We start from the raw sequence: 21,862 nt of genomic DNA, 5'->3' as shown, positions 1-21,862 counted from the left end.
AAAAAGGCTTCAGTACGAGCAACGCATGAACAACATGAAGCTTGTGCTGCCTAGATCGCAAGATGCGATCTTGCGATCTAGGCAGCATGTTGCTTACCGGTAGAAACCCTCGAGACGAAGGAGTTGGCGATGCGCCGAGATTGATTGATTGGTTGAACGTTGGTTGTTGTTTATTTCACAAACCCTAGATACATATTTATAGTCCAGGGGACTTTCTAACGTGGGAATAATCCCAACCGTGCACGAAGCCAACTCTAACTAAAACGACACGTAATCTACTATGTTACAGATACACGGGCCAACTAACCCATATTTTGCATATAAAGGCCGATTCACATATTTCTTCCATGTATATTCTTCAAATCCATCTTGATCGCGGCCCACCTCTGACTCGGTTAAATTCTGGTGATAACACATGCCCCCCTGGTTTTGGAAATGACATTTCCAAAATCATTGCGCCTTTTCTCCGTCGGGTCATGTCGTGGCAGAGCAGAAATCGCCGCAGTATCCTTCATCATGATGCCTTGCCTCTTCCACTTCTCCGCGTGGCCTGACAAAATTTTTCTTCTTTGAGGCACCACTTCCTCGGAAACTGCTGTGGCATTAAATCTCCACTATATCCCCTTTTATTTAACCGTTCCACACAGTTCGCTTCTCCCTCATCCTCTTCGCATTAGCACCCAAAAAACCCTCCTGCGCCACCATGTCTTCTTCCTCCTCTTCCTCTTCCGGTCTTTCCTATCGGTCTTCCTCCTCCCACGAGACGCCACCGGACGTACGCGCACCAGAAGAATGGGACCAGGAGGACCATGCCTCCTCCGTCTGGTCTGAGGACGACAAGTCCTTGACCAGCGGGGATGAAGATCTCCAGTTCCTCGCCGATGGGGAACTGGAATCGGAAAGCGAGGATGACTTGTTCCCCTGGGACGGCTGCCCCTCTTCTGAAGAAGAGAAGGAGGAAGACGACGACGACTCCCTCGAGGGCTACCCGCCGGCGAAACGCCTCCGCATGTGGTGGGACGACGACGACAGCGATGATGATGAGGAGGATGAAGCTCCCGTAGAGGGCTACAGGAGCAGCGACGAGGAGCCCATCGGCAGCAGTGCCGATGAGAGCTCCGAGGACGACGACGAGGGCAGCGACGGTCCGTAGATAGGATCTACTAGTGTAGGTCTAGTAGTAGCAGTTTGGTCAGCAGACCCCTCTTTTGTTCTTCTTCCCTTGAGCAATCGACTCTTTCTTTGTAAGAAACCTTGTTTATCAATGAAGAATTTCTCCAATTTGACTTTGCCGATTCCTTTTATGCTAATTTAGCCGATTGTCAACTCGGTCAATGTTTAACGAGCCGATTGCCACGCATCGGTTCCTCATAATCCGCTCTTCATCTCTTTGACGTCGGGGTGATCGTGAATTTGGTCACTGCTCAAAGTCAATGTCAACGTATCAATCCTTCACGATCTGTCCTTTACCATTTCGACCAATGACTTGGAGCTCTGGTGGACAATGAAGCAGACCAACGCCTTCAAGAGAGCCCCAGAACCGCTGCTGAAACGGCTTGACGCTGAAGCCAATACCTCTGGATATTCAGATATTCAGTGATACTCCTCAAACCTGCCCAATCCCTTTGAAGAAGATTATGATGGAGGGCCAGCCGATGAAATCTCAATCGGTTTCTTAAGAACAAAATATCTACGCAGTCAGTTGCCCCCCGAGCCTCCATCAAGGCGAGAACAGCAGTAAGCCAACCAAATGTGCCACCATCGGCTTCCAAGTCATGATGCAGAGCCAGCCGATTTCAACAAAATCGGCTCCCCAGAGCCGAGAACTTTCAGGGTGAGCTGCCCCCCGAGCTTTTCCAGTCCACTTCTTGCGTCTTGCTGATCAGATCGGCTCCTTTCCTTAACCTGATCTGCACGTCCATGCTGCTCTTGGTATTGGTCAGGGTCATGATCCCCCAAACTTGCCCCAGCTGATGTTGCGGACTCGAATACTTGCAAAAAGAATTTGAAGGTTCTTGAAGAGAGGATCTGAGTCACCAAACCATTTCATTGAGGAGTTCTTCCAGTAGAGTCTCTCTTCGTGACCCACTTCCTGCTCCGTCGAGTCTCTGCTCATAACAGTTATACCTCTTGAGTCGATGGCCATGCATCGGCTTTCGCATCGAATTTTTTTTTTTATTTGGCCGATGTTTTTCTATCGGCCCCGAATGTTTTACTGCACACATGTTCCATCTGCATATGTTCATCTGATTAGATGCCCCCCCGAGCCGAATCTGCCAGGTGACTGCAGATATCGGCTTTGTGGCTAGCCAAGGCATTGTACTTGCACGTCGGCTCCGCGAGGATTCGTGTTGACTTTCATCCGCTGACGTGACCGCTGCCCAGTAGATCGATGTTGAACACAAGCCGGACATGTGGTTAAGATAATTTTGGCCGATTGCTGGAATCGGCCTCCATATTGACTGAGGCGCTGACTGAAGATTCTGTAATGCCCCTGCATAGATTTTTGGGGCCGATCACAAGGATCAGCCTCGCCACCTTTGCTCATTGCTGTGCTTCAACTACATGGTTAGGCCAGTGGATAAAACCAGCCCAACCTCTGACTTTATCATGTCGATGCGCTTGCTATCGTCCACCTCGAGTGCATCGTGTAATCGCGGAGCACTAAGCTCCGTCGGAAGGACGAGCACCATGTTTGTGCCAGCCGATGTTTCATCATCGGCTTTCCTTTGCTTGGGGCGCCACTCCATTTTCCGTGGTCGACCCTCTTCATCTAGGGTTCGCTGAACTTTCGCAGCTAGATCAGGTCGCGCCTTCCTTAGCGTGTGCAGATATATCCTTTCGGCTTCTTCCAAGCCGCGCAATCGCTGAACCCTACGTTTCTGGGAACGGCTGAGTCCATCAGGGCACCACCTTGGCCGGTGGTACCTGTCTTCTTCTTCTTGAGCTCGTCGGTCAGATCCTCGTACGTGACTGGCGTGCCGTCCGCCATCTCAGATGTAGATGGCGATGTGGTTGATGTAGACGATTGTCCCACCGGGCATGCCAGAATGTGTTGCGGTCAAAACCCACCGGCGGGCAGCGACGGGCAACACAGTAGAGCCGGGAACAACTTAGGGCTGCGGCTGGCCCCGGTCCCTCCGAGCGACGGCCCGCAAAGCCTTCCGGTCACACGTCCGATGTCGATGCAAGGGCGTGCCACCCGACCTATACCCGGTCGGGGAGGTGATGGAGATGCCTCGCTTAGTTTCCTGCATGGCATACACGTAAATATTAAATACGAGCCTCGATCGGCTCTCGAGTTGTCCCGTGAATCGGCTCAAAGAGCCGATCCACCCATGATTCGTACGAGGTGCACGAATATATGGTGGTCCTGCTTGATCAAGATAAAGCTAAAGAGATCTACGGCGATTTAGGGTTTTCACCGCATAATCGGATCATCCTACTCACGGTAGGGCCTCGCGGCCACGCACGGTGATCGTAAGCCGATCCTAAACAAGGCCTAAAAACCAACACTAGGTTGATCCCCGGAACTTCCTGTTTAGGACTAGCGAACATCACCCTACGTGCCGCTGGATCCTCCCACCCTTTGTAAGGCCTAACTATTGCAGATATTAAACTAATCCTTGTAGAACAAGGAGCAACCGTAACGAATCGGATCTACTAAATAATGATCAAGCGGGGTGCCGCCCCTACACCTAAGATAGGTGTAAGGGCGGCTAGATATGCAAGGGTTGCACTACGATAGCATGTTACACGAAGAACTATGCTAACCCTAACACATCTATGATAACTACGTTGCTCGCCATAAAAAAGGCTTCAGTACGAGCAACGCATGAACAACATGAAGCTTGTGCTGCCTAGATCGCAAGATGCGATCTAGGCAGCATGTTGCTTACCGGTAGAAACTCTCGAGACGAAGGAGTTGGCGATGCGCCGAGATTGATTGATTGGTTGAACGTTGGTTGTTGTTTATTTCACAAACCCTAGATACATATTTATAGTCCAGGGGACTTTCTAACGTGGGAATAATCCCAACCGTGCACGAAGCCAACTCTAACTAAAACGACACGTAATCTACTATGTTACGTATACACGGGCCAACTAACCCATATTTTGCATATAAAGGCCGATTCACATATTTCTTCCATGTATATTCTTCAAATCCATCTTGATCGCGGCCCACCTCTGACTCGGTTAAATTCTGGTGATAACAGAGACACCGTGTGTGACGCTCGAAGGAGCCCTAGGAGAGCAGCTCCATAGCACCTCTTAGGCAGCCGACGCTGAAGAAGATGGATGAAAGAGACACCGTCGCCAGTTCCTTCCTCGCCTCCACGGCAGGCCAATGACTATTGACGCTGACCTCTGCTCTAGCTCTCGCAGATCGAAAGAAGACTGGGACCGCCACCCAGATTCAGCCCTGCTCGCCTCATCTCCTCCTCGCCACCATGGCCAGCCAGGAGAGAGGCAGCAAGGAATATTGCCGCAGAGAGCTTACCCTCCCCCTCGCCACCATGGCCGGATAGGAGAGAAACGATGTTGCAGCAGCATCTGACATTGGCAGAGCCTGAAGCCACCATCTTATTGGGGAGGACGGCGTCGCTCTCTCTCCAGCTTTGCTCCAACCACAGGAGAGCAGCAACCCTAGAACCCGCAGGATCTGGTGACTGAGATCCAAGGTACGGCCTCCACTACTAAGCAAACACCTAAACAACAGCATAGATCCAAAAACAAAGAGGAAACCTAAAGATCTACTACTAGACTACACCGGCGCCAAACCTAGGCCAGCTCCGGCCGGCTATTCCGACGGAGCGGCCGTCGGCGGCCCGGTCAAAGGAGGAAGGGAGGCAAGGGCACTGTAGATGGCTCAGAGCGGAGAGGGGGGTAAATGAGCAGTCACCCCCCACCCCCCACTCGGATGAGCGAGGTGTTCTTTCCAGCCAAGTAACGCTGCCGTAGGGGCTACGGGTTTAACGTCACTTGACCAAGAGCTAAATAGATCAGTTGTAATCTGATTGCAAGTCACCATTAGTAGGATTATGGAAAAAAAAATCTAAGGATTTAGAGCTATTTTTTGTAATCTCACTTGTAACTGAAACATTTAGATGCAATCACAAGTTGCAACTCAAGTGCATGAATCATGATGCAAATCGAATAATGAAGAAGTCTACCGAGCGAGAACTTTGTTGAGAAGTACCAATTCCCTTAAACAAAAATCCAAAACCAAATTTATACATACACATACACTCGCTCTCTGCTTTTAATTGCTTTCTGTTATGGTTTATTCAAAGTCACATTTCATAAAATTTGATTTTAAAAAAGGAAAAATATCAAACAACCAAGATACCAAATGCATGTAATGTGAAAGTATAGTTTATGCCGATCCTAGTACTATATATTTTATATTGTAAACAAATATTTATTAAATATTTAGTTAAACTCTATAAATTTTTTACTTTAATTAAAACTAAAACAACGGAGAAAGTATGAGATTTCAGACTGCTATACCCTCCGAGCGTGTTACACTGCAGCTATTAGGCGTGCAAAACAAGACTGAATACGACAACCCAAAATTTTAGGCGAGGCACAACAGGGTCCACGACATGATGCGGCTCCACTGTGTTGTTGCTGATAGTCGGAAGAATGTCATCATGACTTACCATCATTACCCAACCATCACTACAAATATCACTCTCGTATGGTACTGCTACTTAGATTAGCTGGCTAATGCACGAGGTCCAACTAGTTCATGAAATAGATTATCATGAGTTGTGCAACTAGTTCACCAACATATGTTCTAGTAAAGGCATGAACTACACACATAGGAAACAACAGTATACTAGAGTGAAAAATGTACAATACATGAGTTGTGCAAAATGGTGAGTTGAAGCACTTCTTAACAGAAATTTCAAAAACTCAACCTTGTGCAATCAATTTCATGAAATTCATTCAAAAAACCTCGAGAGATGAACATGAACTTGAAGATTTACATATAACAAAACTTGATTTTTTTTCCATATAGGTGAAAGAGGCTAGGGGAGAGTCAGCGTAAGAAACATCAGCTACCCCACGTGCAATGTTGTATCACTTGAGCTGAGAACACAAATGGCTCACTGAAAACAACGAAAACAACAAATTCGATGGTTCTCCAAAGTCTGGATGAGAGGTGCTTTAACCGGCGTTCACCACAACAAGGGGGAACCCAGCCAACCATACATCCATTTTTTTAAAATGGCCTAATTAGACGACACACCACTATACCTCGCAATGGGCAGCCTGACACGAAAATCCGAACTCTGGGCCTAGATTTGTTGGCCCGATGGCCGGGTTGGGCCTATGTAGCCCAAGATCATCATTTAAGGAAAGCAGTCCAACCCACGGCTCGATGGGATTTTTGGGCTTTTGGTTGGTCCGGGCCCGGCCTGACAGATGCCCATGTATACACACGACTTACTAAACATCCCTAAAAAGATAGGTATTGTGCAATCGACATATCAGACAAATCAATGTGTAAGAAACAACCAGCGACGATGGTTTTATTCGAACTTGTGAGGACCTTCATGACTGATAACATAAACCGCATTTAGCGTAGCCTAATGACAAGTACATTTTTCTATATTTATTCTGGAATTCTGAAAACATGACTACAAATAACTTTAGTGTTAAAAAATACTGATTCTTAATAACATTTTTAAATCGTGAAATTTACATTGTATAACTAAAATTTTCATATAATATATGAAAATGTTAAGGTCTATTATTAAATTTATCATGTATGTCAATATTAATAGTAATACACATAGAAATAATCCTAAAATCCTAAATAAATTTCATGTATATAAATAAAAGTTATTTTACGCTGGAAAATATGCCAACTTAAATTTTAAGAAATGCTCATATGGATCCAATAAAATATTTATATTCTCCAAAAAATGTCCATGTACGCAGGAGAAAAACAAGGTATAAAAATAGCAATTTTTTGGGAACAGATGAAAATAAAACATAATTAATATTATAAAAGGAGATAGAAAAAAGAGACCTGAAAAAAGAAATAGAGACCGAAAAAAGAAGCAGCAAGGGAAAACAACGCAATCCCTATTCGCCGCTTATTGCGGGAGCGATTCGCTCCCGCTCAAGCGACGGATTGGGTGGGCCGGCCCATTAGCGCTTAGGACGTACTGTTTTAGTTTGTTTTTTCGTTTTTTTTCAGGGTTTCTCAGGTTTTTTGAGTTTTTGGATGATTTCTTTTATGGTTTTTTGCTATTTTGGTTTTACTGATTCCAAAATTTGTTCAGATTTAAAAAATGTTCATGTTTGAAATTTGTTCGAATTTGAAATTTGTTAGAATTTGAAATTTGTTCAAATTCAAAATTTGTTCAAAAATAAATTTTGTTCAAATATATTTTTTGTTCGATGTAAAATTCTTTTTGTTTTAAACTTTTTGGTTTTTAATTTTTTCGATTTTGAATTTTGTTCCGTTTTTGTTCAGATTTAAAAAATGTTCATGTTTGAAATTTGTTCGAATTTGAAATTTGTTAGAATTTGAAATTTGCAAGAATTCAAAATTTGTTCAAAAATAAATTTTGTTCAAATATATGTTTTGTTCGAAAAATTTGTTCAAATAAATTTTGTTCAAAAATAAATTCAGTTCTCTAAAACTTCAGATTTAAAATGCCTTAAAACAAAAAACAGATAACAGAAAAAAGAAAAAGAAAATGAAAAAAGAGGGACTACCTTTTATTGGGCCGCAGCAGGGAGGCCCACAAACGAGCTGCTTCAGGCGGGAGGGAGGCTCGCTCCCGGAAAACAACGGAAACAGAAAAACAAAACCGCTAACTCTTTTGGGCCGGCCCATAGATAAGAAATTGTTGTGCAACATGTCCTTAAGACACGCACGGGGCCACATATATATGACTTTCCCTAATTAATTGGCCTTTTCTATTGGGCTGTCTCGTAATCGTAATCTCGTCTTGGGTGCAGCAGTCTTTTGGCTTTCTTTTTTTTTTGTAATAAAAGGAAATGAAACATAGTGAGATTTGGGCTTCTTCTCATTTTGTTTTCTTAAAGGAAAATAAGTAAAGATATCCTAGGAGGAACATTAGGCGGCGAGTATCAAATCCGAGTTCAGGTTATTTCTAAGAGCAAGCCGAGATCAGACAAGCGGCTCATAAAAAGAGTCAAGTACTAGACATGGACACAGCGATGGAGCAGCTGCTCTTCTATCTGCTGAATGGCTTTGTGTGCAAAGTTCCTCTTCTGCTGTTACATCAGCTGGCTAATTCAGTTGCCAAACCGTCGAGGACGACCGAACTGCAAGTCAAGTATCAACCTGATTAGCATCTGAGACACGATCTCGCCAGTTTCTCCATCCTGGACTTTAAGACCTCAAACTTTAGGTCAAGTCCAGAGAATGAGCGAAACGATCCGGGATGATCCGCTATTCAGGTAGTTCTACATATAGTAGAAAAAAGATTGGACTACGCCTGATCACCGTCGTCGCCGCTGACTCGGGAGTCACGGTCTGACGGACGACGCTTCCAGGCGTTTTTTTGTGTGTGTGTGGCTCGTATCGGTTGTACAACACTAACTTCAGAAGCAACAGAGAACCCTGCATCACTACAGGAAACGGCCGACAGCCAGAAGCCGTCGGTTCAGCCCAGATTGCCATCAGCCTAGGGCTATGCTGACGACGTATCCCGCACAATTCAGTTAACTTGTTAGATGTACCTATGCACGACTGATTTGTTATTTACTTAACTTGTTAGATCTATCTATACACGAATTTATTTGTTATTTAGTTTGCTATTAGGGTAGTCAGTTTAGATTTGGCTATGCAGTATATGCAATGAATGTGGTGTTTTTTAATTACTTCACATCCACAGATTATTTGTTAACTGAATTTGTATAGTCTTGCATGGTTGTGTTAGATCTACATATGCATTAGTCCGACTGTGTATTATCATCTACAGCAATTTGTTTTTAATTCTATACTTATATAATAGGAATCTTATTTTGGTAACACTGCATAAGAACAAGGCAATGTGATGCATGCGACGTCGTATTCGCTTGCTGTTCTTTTTTACAGCCCTATGTTATGCCGGTATGTTCCATAACCATATGACTGCAGATTACCAGACGAAAAATATAGATAACTTTCTCAAATAATAATAATTATGTGCAGAAACATTCACACATTCACGGCCTGATCATGCCGTCTTGGCAAACATGTTGGTTGTAAGAAAATAAGAAGGTTGAAACTCATAGCCTTCTTTCTGCCTTGTACCATGCCATCTGCAGTTGAACGTAAGTGACTAGTTATTTTAATTGGCATATGTGATAATCATTTCTATTTGTGTATAACATTCTCACATTGAAGAACATTTTGAATTGTATTTTTAGATCCTTTGAAGAATATTTTCAGCTTCTACCTTTAAAGGAGAAGCAGTCTCATGACTGGATTGTGCTCTTAAATGTGCTTCAAGTCGATGGTGATGCTACCGATATTATTGCAAGTTACATCAGATATCCTTGCAAGGTACATCGTCATCGTAGAGACGAAGACGTAACCAAGAAAAGCCACATATTCTCTCTTTTTTTTATCTATCTCTACTATGATGTATCAGACGTGTACTAAAATATAATTGAGATTTGGTACCATAATGTCATGAGTGTTAAGCTGAGCATACATATGTTGCGGGTACTACTAGTTCGTATGCGAAATAAGATGAACACATACGACTAGAAACACAAAACGTCTGCGGCCGAAACGCACACGCTTAGAATAGAAAAGTCGTATGCGAAGGCCGTCATATTCGTACACGGTAGGATCAAAACAAACGTGTACGAAAGGATGATCCATCTCACACGGTTAAATAAACCATGTGCGCTCTTTTGGCGTATCGTCTACCTTTGCATAGTCAGGGGTAGGTTTATTAACCGTGTGCGCTCTTTTGGCATATCGTCTACTTTTGCATAGTTAGGGGTAGGTTTATCGTGTGCGACAAACTATTTCAGCCGTGCGTGACGGTCCGATCTGGACTAGTGCATATTGAGTTAGAGTTGAAATTTTGTTTATCGTTGGATGAACTGCATTGCTGATATTGATCCCAAGAAAAAACGGTAGGTATAGCTAGTCCGTGAATAGCCAGCCATCACACTGTAAAAATAGGATAGGTTCGATCTATGGTTATTGAGGGCCTTAACCATTGAAACATTGTGGTTATTTTGCCAGAACTGGCGGTCGTCTTTCCCTTGCTGTAATGAAATACATGTGAATGCAAATATCTCTGCGACTATTCCACTACATGTCTACGGTCTTGCTACCGCGTGCAAGTCCTTCTAAATGGGGTTTACTTTTCGTGCTTACCTTAAAGAGCCCTAACTAGACAATTCGACATGCCATAGATGGAAGTAAACTGTCAAAGTCAGCTGATAGTACAACACAGCCACTAACGCCCTTTGACACAAACCAGCCGTGCACGTCTGGCCCATTAATCTGCAGGTAGTTCACTGATAACCCAGCACGACACAGACACATTCAGTCTACCTGGAATCTATCGGATGACCTCGCCTAATTAAACTTTTGGCCGTTGACAACCAAACGACGGAGCGTTGTTGTAGTCTTCTGGAATCTAGAGCATGCCCGAGCTTGTTGAGATTTATGGTCTTTAGGAGTGGCATTCCTTTTCTTGTTGGGGCGATGGAGTATGTGCCAATCGATCATGTTGATATATACCATGGACGATCTTAACTTTGAGCGATCCATGATTTGTAAACTCTTTTAATACTCTGAAACTATGGAATAAAAAATGCAGTGTACATCAATTTGATGTAGAGACTAGAGCAAATTAAGTAACCATTTTGAAAAAAAAAACAGGACACGTCAAGTGGCTAGTGCCTCACCTTATTCTGGGAGGAGTGACACAGCTGCAGTACACGGACGACACCATGATTATGGTGGAACCCACAGGGGTGGGTATCGCGAATCTGAAGACCCTGCTCCTTTGTTTTGAGAACATGTCGGGCCTGAAGATCAACTTCGATAAGAGCGAGGTCGTGGTGATGGGGGTCACCCCGACTGCACATCAGCGGGTAGCCAACTTGCTCAACTGTCGCCTTGGCAAATTCCCCATCACTTATCTGGGTCTACCAATTGGTGATAAGCGTTAAGGGTAGCAGACTGGGGATTTCTTCCGGAGGTCGTGGCTCACAGGGTCAAGCCATGGCAGGGGCTGTACCTGGGGCGGCAGGGCGCCTTGAGCTCACCAACTCCTGCTTGTCTAGCTTGCCTTTATTCGCCATGAGCATGTACCTGCTGCATGACGGCACACATACTTCTTCTGGGAAGACGTGGGGGATAAATGCAAATACCACATGGTGGATTGGGCCACGGTGTGCAAACCCAAGGCGCTGGGGGGCCTGGGGTTCATGAACACCAAATCCATGAACATCGCCCTCATGCTTAAATGGATTTGGAAGCTATACCAAGGGACGGAAGGTCTATGGGCGGACCTGATCAGGGCAAAGTACCTGAGGGTCCGGGATCTCTATGCGGGAGAGGTCCCAACACATGGCTCCCAATTTTGGAATGCGGTACAAAAGGTTAAATGTCATTTCAAGCTTGGGGCCAAGCATAGGGTTTAGAACGGGAGGAGGACTTACTTCTGGACGGACTGGTGGACTGGGAACGGCCCACTCAGGGCGAGATTCCCTAGATTATTCAGCTGCTGTGAGTCTACGTTCATCACCTTCGATGGGGCAAGGGTGCAAGCTGGGGTGCCAAGGGAATGGTGCCTCCGCTTCCGGCGTCAGTTTGGTCTTGCTGAGACGGTGGAATGGGAATAACCTTTGTAGGGAAGTATAGGGGCTTCCCACTGACCTGGCGGATGACGAGGTTTCCTGGGCCTTGAAACCTTCAGGCATCTTCTCGACCAGCTCAGTATATGCCCGCCTGGCGCAAGGGGCGGTAACCGCGTCGTTCAAGGACGTTTGGCGGACCAGAGTTTCACCAAAGATAAAGGTGTTCCTCTGGCAATTGATTCGGGGGCGGCTGCCCTCGGGGAGCAGTTGCTAAAGCGGCATGGTCCGTCTAATGGGATGTGCGCGCTCTGTGGTGCTTGGAAAGACTGCAATCACATTTTCTTCACTTGCCCAACCGCGAGATTGATGTGGGCTGGGGTGAGGGATCTACTTGCGTGCGAATGGAACCCGACAGGGTCCGGGAAATTCATTGCACTCGCCCATGGATTGAATAACCCCCTCCGTAGGCTAGCTTGGTTCACGTTTGCGGCGCAATGTTGAACGCTTTGGAACATACGGAATAAGCTAGCGATAGAGGGAAAGCTGACCGGCAACCCGGCTGACGTTTTCTATCAAATGTCTATACATATGCAGTGCTAGAGGGTTCTGGTCAGACAAAGGGACAGGGACTTGATGGACTTGGCGGTGGACGACGTCAGGAGGCTCTACGCTCGGACGCGTCTGAGCAGGCATGAAGACAACACCCCGACCTTGATCATCTACGGGCGGCGCTTTGGTGCAATCAGGAGGTCCATGGTGTTTGTGCTAGGTCATATCATGAGGAGCTGGGAGCTTTGTATGGACCTGTTTTCGAACCTATGATGTTTTATGTGTGTGGGTGGAGTTGTATCGAACCTTGATGTTTCCTTGTGTGGCTTTATATATAAAGCTGGGCCGGAGGGCCTTCTATTTTTTTAAAAGGAACAGGACGATCTTAATAATCGGTGTTACTTCAGAAGAATATAGATCATTTGTACGTCGCTAAATAACATCTCTGTCAGTCAGTGGCAGTTTGAAATCACTGTTTCTTACCTTCTGCTCACATCCAAGAAAGGTACTGTAACTCCTAGTCGGCTACTCTAACAGAACGAAACCGAAAGGAAACAAGCTAGCACATATCGATCGGCGAAGCCCAAGAAATTTCAGCTCCGTAGCCCTAGCTGTGGATTTCCAGGAGTGCATCGAGGATACAGTTTGATGGCGTAGCAAGCAGTCCAGCGTCGTTTGTTGACCTGGAATCTGTTGAGTCTTGATATCGACGGTTCGTAGCTGCAGACGGACGCGCCACGTTAACGTATGTTTCATTCTTCCTCGCAGCTTACAGAGAGAACAAGATCACGAAGCAGCAGGGCGGCTGCTCGAAAAGTCGTAGAAGGTTGTCACGGAATTTATGTCTCAAAGTCACTGGTATTACGTGGTAAACAATGACTTTCAGATGGACATTACTCATGCGATACATGACTGTAGTCCTCTACAGCGATAATACGTCAAAACCTTCTCGAGACTGATACACACAAATTACACAACCAAATTATTAAATAGAAACAAAAGAAAATAAAAGAATCCCTTAAAAAAAACTACTACGATCAATAGTTTTTTAAGCTTTATGGTAGAGGTTTCCCCACTGCTTGTATTTAAGTTTAAGTATAGTACAAATGGAGCTAGAGAGCAGCGCCAAACAAAGAAACAAACTTAAGGCAGGGAAACTAGGCTACAGCTGCGCTGAACTAAACCCAATCCGGCCTTCATGCGCCCATAAGATTTCCTGGTAGCTTTATAAAGCAGAAATGCCATCTCCTCTTTAAACTCTTTCCTCCAACGATATAAGCTGGGCTGAATGTCCAAACAAGCACGATAATCTCCAACGAGAAAGGTTTACTAAGAGCCTCCTTTCAGCTCACAATGTAATCTTTAACTGGCCTCTCACGAAGAGTAACAATAGGGGAGGCTCCAAGAGAGCAGAACGTACCGCCAGCACAACTGCAAAGGGGCATTCGAAGAAAAGACGATTACGAGTCTCCAAGACAAGAGATTCACACATAGCACGTGTATATTCAGGCCTAACCCCCATCTATACACCAAATCTAACCCGCCTCCGCGAGGCAGCACGGGCCGCTCCTTGCCTCCTCCTCCCGTCCGTCTCCCCTATCACTGCCGTGGGCTTCACCGGGCAAATCTTGGGCGGCATGGCGGTGGCGGTCTTCCCCTCTGTCGCTAATGGTGGGGACGACGGGGCCCATCACCATCTCTACTGGTGGCGGCGAAGCGAGTGGACGGTGGCCATGGCGGTTCCGGTGGCCGTAGGACGCGGTGGCGGCCCTGTTCGGCCCTGATCTAGGCCAGACTAACAAAAAGAACACCTTATGCTTTTGCAGCAATAACTAAACTAACTACGAATTACCATGCATAAAGAACATCGTCGACCTTTTATTTAGAAACATGGTGCATAAAATTTCATTTATTTTCTTTGGCAACATCCAGAAGTAAGGTTGGTCGTATATGTAAGAATAAAACATCATATGGCTACCGAAGGTTTCATTCCGAAAGCAAAATTGAGTGCTTCAAAAGTAAAAAAATAAATGAAAATTCAAAGTAGCTCATGGGTACATATGCACCTAATTTAAACGTGTTGCTACAATTGTTAAAGGAAAAACGAAAAAGTAATTCACAAGTTTTTGTCTATTTTCCACGAGGACCTCTCTAAAGTTTCGCTGAAAGAAGACATGCTTCGGGGGTTGCGTAAAAAAATCAGGTGCTTCTAAAATTGCTTTTTAGAGACCTGATTTTTTGTTAGTTTGTTTACGACACACCATATGTCTTTTCTTCACTATAAGTTGCAAACATGTGTAAGACACAAACATATATGATGTCATTTTTTTTGTGTGACTTTGAATTTTGAAGATTTTACTGTTCATCCAGGTGCACCTTGGAGACAAAACGCCACCCTTGAAAAACTAGACCACCACGGGAGTTTTTAATTTTATTTTCTGCAAGACTGTCTACAACTTAGAATATGGCCCACCGAAATAAGAGGTGAATATTATCGCCTTTATAATGTCCCTTATATACCAAAAACAAGTGACGAACAGAAAACATAAATTAAGGGAGATAAAAGGAGTGTTCGTTTGGGGTCTTCCTATGAAACGTAAGCATAGAAAAACGTTTCATTGAAATTTCAACCTTCCAATCATATGATCCAAACTAAGATCACTTTATCATAGAATTTTTTTCCAATAACCTTTCCTACTGTATGAAAATTCTAGGATCGAGAATGGACTTCGTGAGAGGGCCGGGTCCTATGTTGTGTTCTCAACGTACATTCCCGTCGTAATTACTCCCTTTGTTCCATATTACTCTGAATTTAAGTTTGGTTAAAGTCAAGCTTTATAATCTTTAAACATCACTTCTTAACAAATTATTAATATATACGTTATCAAATATGATATGATAATACAACATTGTATTACGGTAATAATGATATTACTTATATGTTCCAAACAATAATACAGTTTTACATATAATTGATCACATCTATCGACTCGTATGGGAAGTACTATGGGAGTAACTGATCGGCTCAGATTCATCTACGAATGATCGGTTAGATTCCGGCCGGCACCAGCTAGTTGAGGGAATCAACAAAATCGGTCTCTGGTGGACTTCTTCGTCCACGTGCAAGGTGACAAATTTCAGGTCTCTCCCGGTAATACGGTTGTTGACTCGTGACCTTATCTGTTGCGTGCATGACATGTCCGGCCGGCCGGCTACCTTTAACCAGTCCACAGTCATCAGCTCGATCAAGCTTTGCTAATCACTTTCAAACCAGATCGAGGTAATCATCTGAGCTCATTATTTTAGCTACACGTTGACTGTTTGACTGTCCTGTGGATTAATTAGAATGTTCTTATAGATCTGTTAGTACTACACAGTTCGTCAGCATCATCTGTGGCGCAAAAGTACCACGAAGTTAAACTGGAAGATCGACAAACCTAATGGAAAAGGTATATATATGCACTGCTGAAAATTCTACTCCATACGTACACCTGTTCATTGTGTGTTGGGAGATGTGATGGCCGAATCAGTACCAATACGTACTACTAATACATTTTGACCTGGAAAAACATTGATGTGGACATGGATAAGATGAATGCACCAAGAAAAATGTTTATCAAATGTAGTCTGGGGTCAGGGTCAATGTTCAAGCAATCTAGAAACGCAAATCAGGTGTAATATGCCAAAGCCAGTTTTTCTGTTTATATTTCTCTGTCTGTTTACTTAATAATGATGTTTCTTCTTCTTCTGAAAGCCCCTTAATATATTCCCTTTATCGAAAAAAGAAAGCCCCTCAATACAGATGTTCGTGTCCCTTGCGGTGAATTCTCCTTAGCCTAATTCTATGAAATGCAATAATCTAGGGAATTGCCTCGTTGCTTACCATACTTAGACTAAATATTTAGAATACGGTTGTGCTTGTTCTCAAGATCTAAGTCGTGGACGAGTCTATGAGTCGGAGAGGAAGGTTTCAGCAATACCCCAAACAAATGTCATATAGAACGAAGTTCTGAAGCCTTTTTTTTTTCGAAAAAACAAATGTCACATGGTACAAACTTACTTTTTTTTTAACAAGCAAACTTACTTCTTCGTTTTCTCATTGGGAAAGAAAAGCAAATACATTTGGCAAAAAAATTATACACGGAAGCTTCAACTAAACCTTCTATGTGCACGAGTTTTCTCAAGGTTGTATACAAAACTTACAATTTTTTTGCTTCTACAAAGTGTATGTGTGCCTCCAGAGATATCATTATTACATTTTATTTAGATTTTATCTTTTAGAACAGTACCTGAAAATGGGTTGAGAACTTGAGATCGTGGTATCTTGAGTTCTCCCTAGAGCCATATTCACATTTCTCGCAGAGTACAATGGAATTGCCAGATTTAGTTTCGGATAATCATTTTAAACTAACAAAAGTGCAAAAAGAAATAGCTATATATACAGATTAATTAATAGCGAAACCATAGAGTGCCGGAACACCTAGTGATAATGCAATGGCATCATATTGCTGCTCGTTTGGGATTTGCCCATTTTTCATTCTAGTTATTTGAAAAGCCATCTAGCATAAGAACAAGAAATCTTGAACAATGTCTTCAAATTAATTAAGGGGCTTAAGATAATGTCAGATTCCTGCTAAAAATGTAGCAAACTAAGAACGAGAACAACATTTATAACCCATATAACCAACTTACAGCAGCGTACTACAAAGCAAAACGTATCACATATCCTTTGCTTATTCTTTAGAAGATCGGTCGATCTCCATGTTTATGTGTATCAGTGTATGTAATGTATAAACTAAAAACACACATCAAATCATCTGCTTAATAAGCTCCAAAGAAGCACGTCCCAACAGAATCATGCCGTTGTCTAACTAAAACCAGGTTATTGGTTAACCCACTTAATTGACAGTGATTAACCGTCTCTTAACTCTTAAGACTTAACTAACGATCAACGGCGGGAACCCCAATGACGGGTGCGGCGACATGGGCGACAGCAGGGGCATGCCACCCAGTAAGGCATCCCAGTACTGCTCCCAGTCGGAGGTTTGCGGCGTCGGAGGGAACCCTCCGTCCGGCGTCGTGTCCGCCGAGGTCACTGTCGAAGACGCTGTCCCCGTCGACATGGACGAGAGCGTGTCCCACGACGATACCGGGGCGGACGACGTCGACGGCGCCTCGGCTTTCACGGCCTTGTTTATCACCACCCCGACCACCTCCACGTTGGAGTCCTGCTCCTGCGATCTCTTCCGCTTGCTCGTGATGCCGGCGTCGGCGTCCTGCGACGCGGGAGCGGGAGGCGCCCAGAGCTCGGCGCCGCGGGTTCCGACCTCGTTGGGGAAGTTGAGGATGGCCTTGGCGCCGCGCATCCGGAACGCCGCGCGGTCGTACGCGCGCGCAGCCTCCTTGGAGGTGTCGTAGGTGCCGAGCCACACGCGAGAGCCTCGGCGCTTGGGATCGCGGATCTCCGCGGCGTACTTGCCCCACGGACGCTGCCGCACGCCTCGGTACTTGCGGAAGTCCTCTGCGTCGGCCGTCGCCACCGTCACCGGCGCTGGCACGCCAGCATCACCCGCCCACCCGAATGAGCCCGGAGCCGGCAGAGAGATGGTCAGCGCCGATGGCGGTGCCGTCACAGGAGACGGCTCGCCGCCAAACTGTATCATCACCGGCTCCGGCGCAGGGAACGTCGCATCGCCAACGTCCGCAGCCGGAGAGGAGTTCGCGTACTCTTGTGCCATGTCCATGTAGCCTTGCATCTGCTGCTCCTGCTGCGGCGGGAAGAACGACGTGGGCTGGTACGCTGCCGGGTCGGCCGCCGAAGGAGGCAGCACGGGGAAGGTGACGTCGTCGCAAAAAGGGCCCATATGGCTAGCCGCCATGGCGGGGACACCGCCGTCGTACCCGAGAAGGTGTTCGCGGATGAGGTCGAGGCCGAAGTCGTCAACTTCTCCGGCGAACTCCATGCTAGTACTTTCGCCTTATGGCCGTCGAACCAAAGGAGAGGGGGATGGCACGATAGAGAACTCGACGTCACACAGAGGTTTGCGTGTTTCTTTGTGCTGTAGCCGTGTAGGTGTGTGTTGGAGTTTGTTGAAGACAAAACAATGGTGGTGGCTTACGTATTTATAGCGAGCGGTTGCCAGCTGAGAGAAAGAAAAATAGGAGATGGGAAATGCATATGATTCCAGGCTAGCTTGGCATTTGAATTGACCAGCACAACTTTATGCGGTTTTATACGGGTCCCACTTTGGGTCTTCGGGTCGTTCTTGATCTCGTCACTCACTCTGGAACGATTAGTTTCAAGATGTTTTGCCCTGTCAAATTTGCTATGGTGAGATTCTTTCACTTAGTTAACTCTACTATTTCTAGCTAGCTGGCCATTTATAAGTGTACATTTCTTCTCGTTTATGATCATCTTTGCGGCGTTTGAAAATAGAGACTTGTTTATAGGGACCTGTGCACATCTGAATAAAACGGCAGCGATATTTTTATCCCACATAGAAGGCAACGTAGTATTTTGATGGAATCTCCGTCACATTAGACGTTTAACAAGTCTTTCATGTACTTATATGGTGCCAATTTTGTTTCTTTTTTATGCGGCTGTGTGCCAACTTTTATTTATTTTTATATAGAGATGTGTTTCTTTTTATATAGAAACGTGTTTCATCTTTTTATGGGCAATTTCTACACAGTTGAAGAAAGCGGTAACGGATATTTTTATCCTACACAAGAAGGTGTTGCGTAATCTATAGATCGAGTTTTTCACGTACTTATATTACTTTTATGGTGTTGACTTTTTTAATTCAATTGTGGTTATGGCGAAACCTGCAAACGGAGGCCGAGCTACATGTAGCACTTTATTTTCAAAAATTCGGAATCATAGTTTTAAGTTCCAACAAAATCTGGAAAAAAAATCCTAGATGTAGACAATGATGATATCTACAAACATGCAAAATCTCAATGTGAAATTCTTTGTATTGTAGACTACATCAAAATGATAAAATTTGACAGGTTTTATAGTTTTGAAATATGCACTCTTCACTATTCTCAGATCCACATATTTGTCATTTTTATGTAGCCTAAAGTACTAAGAATTTCACAATGAGATTTTGCATGTTTGTAGATTTCATCATTGGCTACATTCAGGATCTTTTTTCACAATTTTTTAAAACTTAAAAATACAATTTCCAATTTAAAAAAATAAAGAGCTACATGTAGCCCGGTCTCCATTTGTCCACTACATGTAGTGGGCATCCTAACTATATAGAGGCATGAGAACTAACATCTAGTGAATGGTTAAAAGGATTGTGATATCCTCTGACGAACTGAGTTTAAGCCAATGATTTTATATTTTGGTGTCTCCTAAAGTCGAAATATCTTTTAGTAGGAGGCGATGTTTCCTTCGATAGAGAAGTTCCTGTGGTGACTTCGTCATCTCAAGACCCGGCGGTAAATTCGGTTTGAGGCATGGTGTGAAATGTCTTGCATTGTTTCAGTTTGTTACCATCGAGAAAAATTGAATGATCGATTTGGTTTACCGAGCGGTAAATTCGGCCGGCCTAGTAACAGCGTTTCCAATACACCCTTGAAAATTCATTATGCATGATGAACAAACTTAATTACCGTCCTAGTAATGTGAATTTTGTGGAAATTTTCCTTGTCAAACGTATAGGTATAGTTGATATTTTGGACTTACAACATGTCAAAAGGATAATTTTTTCGGATTTCGTGTCAACGAAGAACAGGGGGCGCGCGCATACACCCATACAAGAGCTTCGACTATTCCGCTCGCTTTACAGGATATTCAATACGATGGATAGAAAGGCTAGTGGCTTGTTGGTTGCCCATACCAGCTTGCCATGAATCATTGCGTGTTCTTTCTCCTTTTCTTTCACAAAAAAGAATGAAATAGCATCATTCTTATGCAAATTCTTTAGCTGTTGTCAGTGTCAAAACCATTGATCTATTGCCCCTAGAGTAGCAAGACATGTGCACATGCATGCAATACGTTAATAATCCACACGTAGTGCTTCCCCTGATCGACAAGTACGCGTGGGTGGAGTGTAAATGTATACGATTATACGCAGCATCAGTGCAAGCGGAGTGCATACACACTACACACTATCGACAAGGCAAGTACTGGCTCGTCCTGACGTCCTCCATGCCGCAGCAGTAAACCAAGAACGGCTCGTCTTCCATGCCGTTAATGGAAAGAGGAAACACATGCATGAATGGACTCGTTCTTCTCCCACCGTTTTTACGAATAAGGCACACACGCTTTCTTATATTTAGCTTGATTTAAAATCAGTCTAGATATATGAAAAGTAAGAGCATTGATAAAAAAAAACTGGTATCATTAGATAGCTTTTTTCAAAACACATCTAACGGCATCAAATATTCAAATATGTACAATATAAATAAATATATAATCAAGATATTGTTACCCAAATTTTCTGTCAAAGACAAATTTTAGAAAGCGTGCGTGTCTTATTCATAGCAGCCGAGGAAGTACTTAGCTCGGTTTTGATGTTCGATTCCCCTTATTATCATTTGAGAGCTCCGACCAGTTGATGAACATATGCAGATGTGTGTCCGCACAAAAAATAAATGTATACGTGTATATCACGATTTTCAACGTACTATCAATGTTTGAAAGTAAGTGTTGCAAAATTGTCTAGATACGACATACATATGTATGTAGATAAAGTTGCTAAATACTTCGACAGTCGGTTAAGGTCATCTCTAACAGTGGATCGCATTGCGGACCTCCAAATTGTCCATTATGGTCCATTTGCAGTGGTCCACGGATAGGAAAGAAGCCCATGTCCATCCACGGTTACCAATGGCCCAAGGATATCCCGTATTTAGTCCGCGCCCGCGGCCTCACCGTTTTAGAAAAAATTCATGTCCACATTTCAAACATTAAATAATTCAAGTAATAGCTAAAAATAGCAAATAATTAAAATTGGTACAAAAAATATAGTCTAAAACTGGCCTTACCGGCATACCCAAAGTCCAAAAGAATTAGAAACAACTGGAAGTGCGATCGAGTGAATCACACATCTCGATCAAAGGATTATCATCTTTTTCTTCTCCAACCATTCTTATTAAGTAGAATCCATGCATATCATCGGTCACGGGGGTCACGATGAGATTGGCCTCCTCGGTAAGTAGGCAAGCTCCAATTCCTTTCGATATGGCTTAAGGACCGAGTCCGGCGCAATAATCTGTGTGCCGTTCTTCTTACGTAGCTAGCAGCATGCACCTGCACTGGACAGTTAAATAGGGGTATGCTACTATGTGCTATCCTAATTACTCCAAACTATCTTTTCGTGTTTTCATACTAGCGCTGATGCTTTTTTTAATACTACTACGTCCTATCCAAATCACCTCAGTGATGGTTGACGATCAAGATTAATTAATTATCAAGGCATGCATACTCTTTCTAAACCAAAGTACTCCGTAGAGCATCGAGGCAAGCAAAACCAAAACGCCGATAATGCAGGTCCCT

General features: G+C 44.1%; 1 protein-coding gene across 1 annotated transcript; it reads right to left on the bottom strand.

Annotated features, from left to right (window-relative positions):
• Positions 1-17,288: 17,288 nt before the first annotated feature.
• Positions 17,289-18,314, bottom strand: LOC124669702 (ethylene-responsive transcription factor 6-like). The gene has a single exon (XM_047206263.1). The coding sequence runs from the start codon at positions 18,312-18,314 to the stop codon at positions 17,289-17,291; it is 1,026 nt and encodes a 341-aa protein (XP_047062219.1).
• Between the last annotated feature and the right edge of the window lie 3,548 nt (positions 18,315-21,862).

The sequence above is a fragment of the Lolium rigidum genome, chromosome 7 (assembly GCF_022539505.1).
Source record: "Lolium rigidum isolate FL_2022 chromosome 7, APGP_CSIRO_Lrig_0.1, whole genome shotgun sequence".
Lineage (NCBI taxonomy): Eukaryota > Viridiplantae > Streptophyta > Magnoliopsida > Poales > Poaceae > Lolium > Lolium rigidum.
Note: the sequence above shows the minus strand (reverse complement) of the source record. Positions and strands in the feature narration are given on the sequence as shown.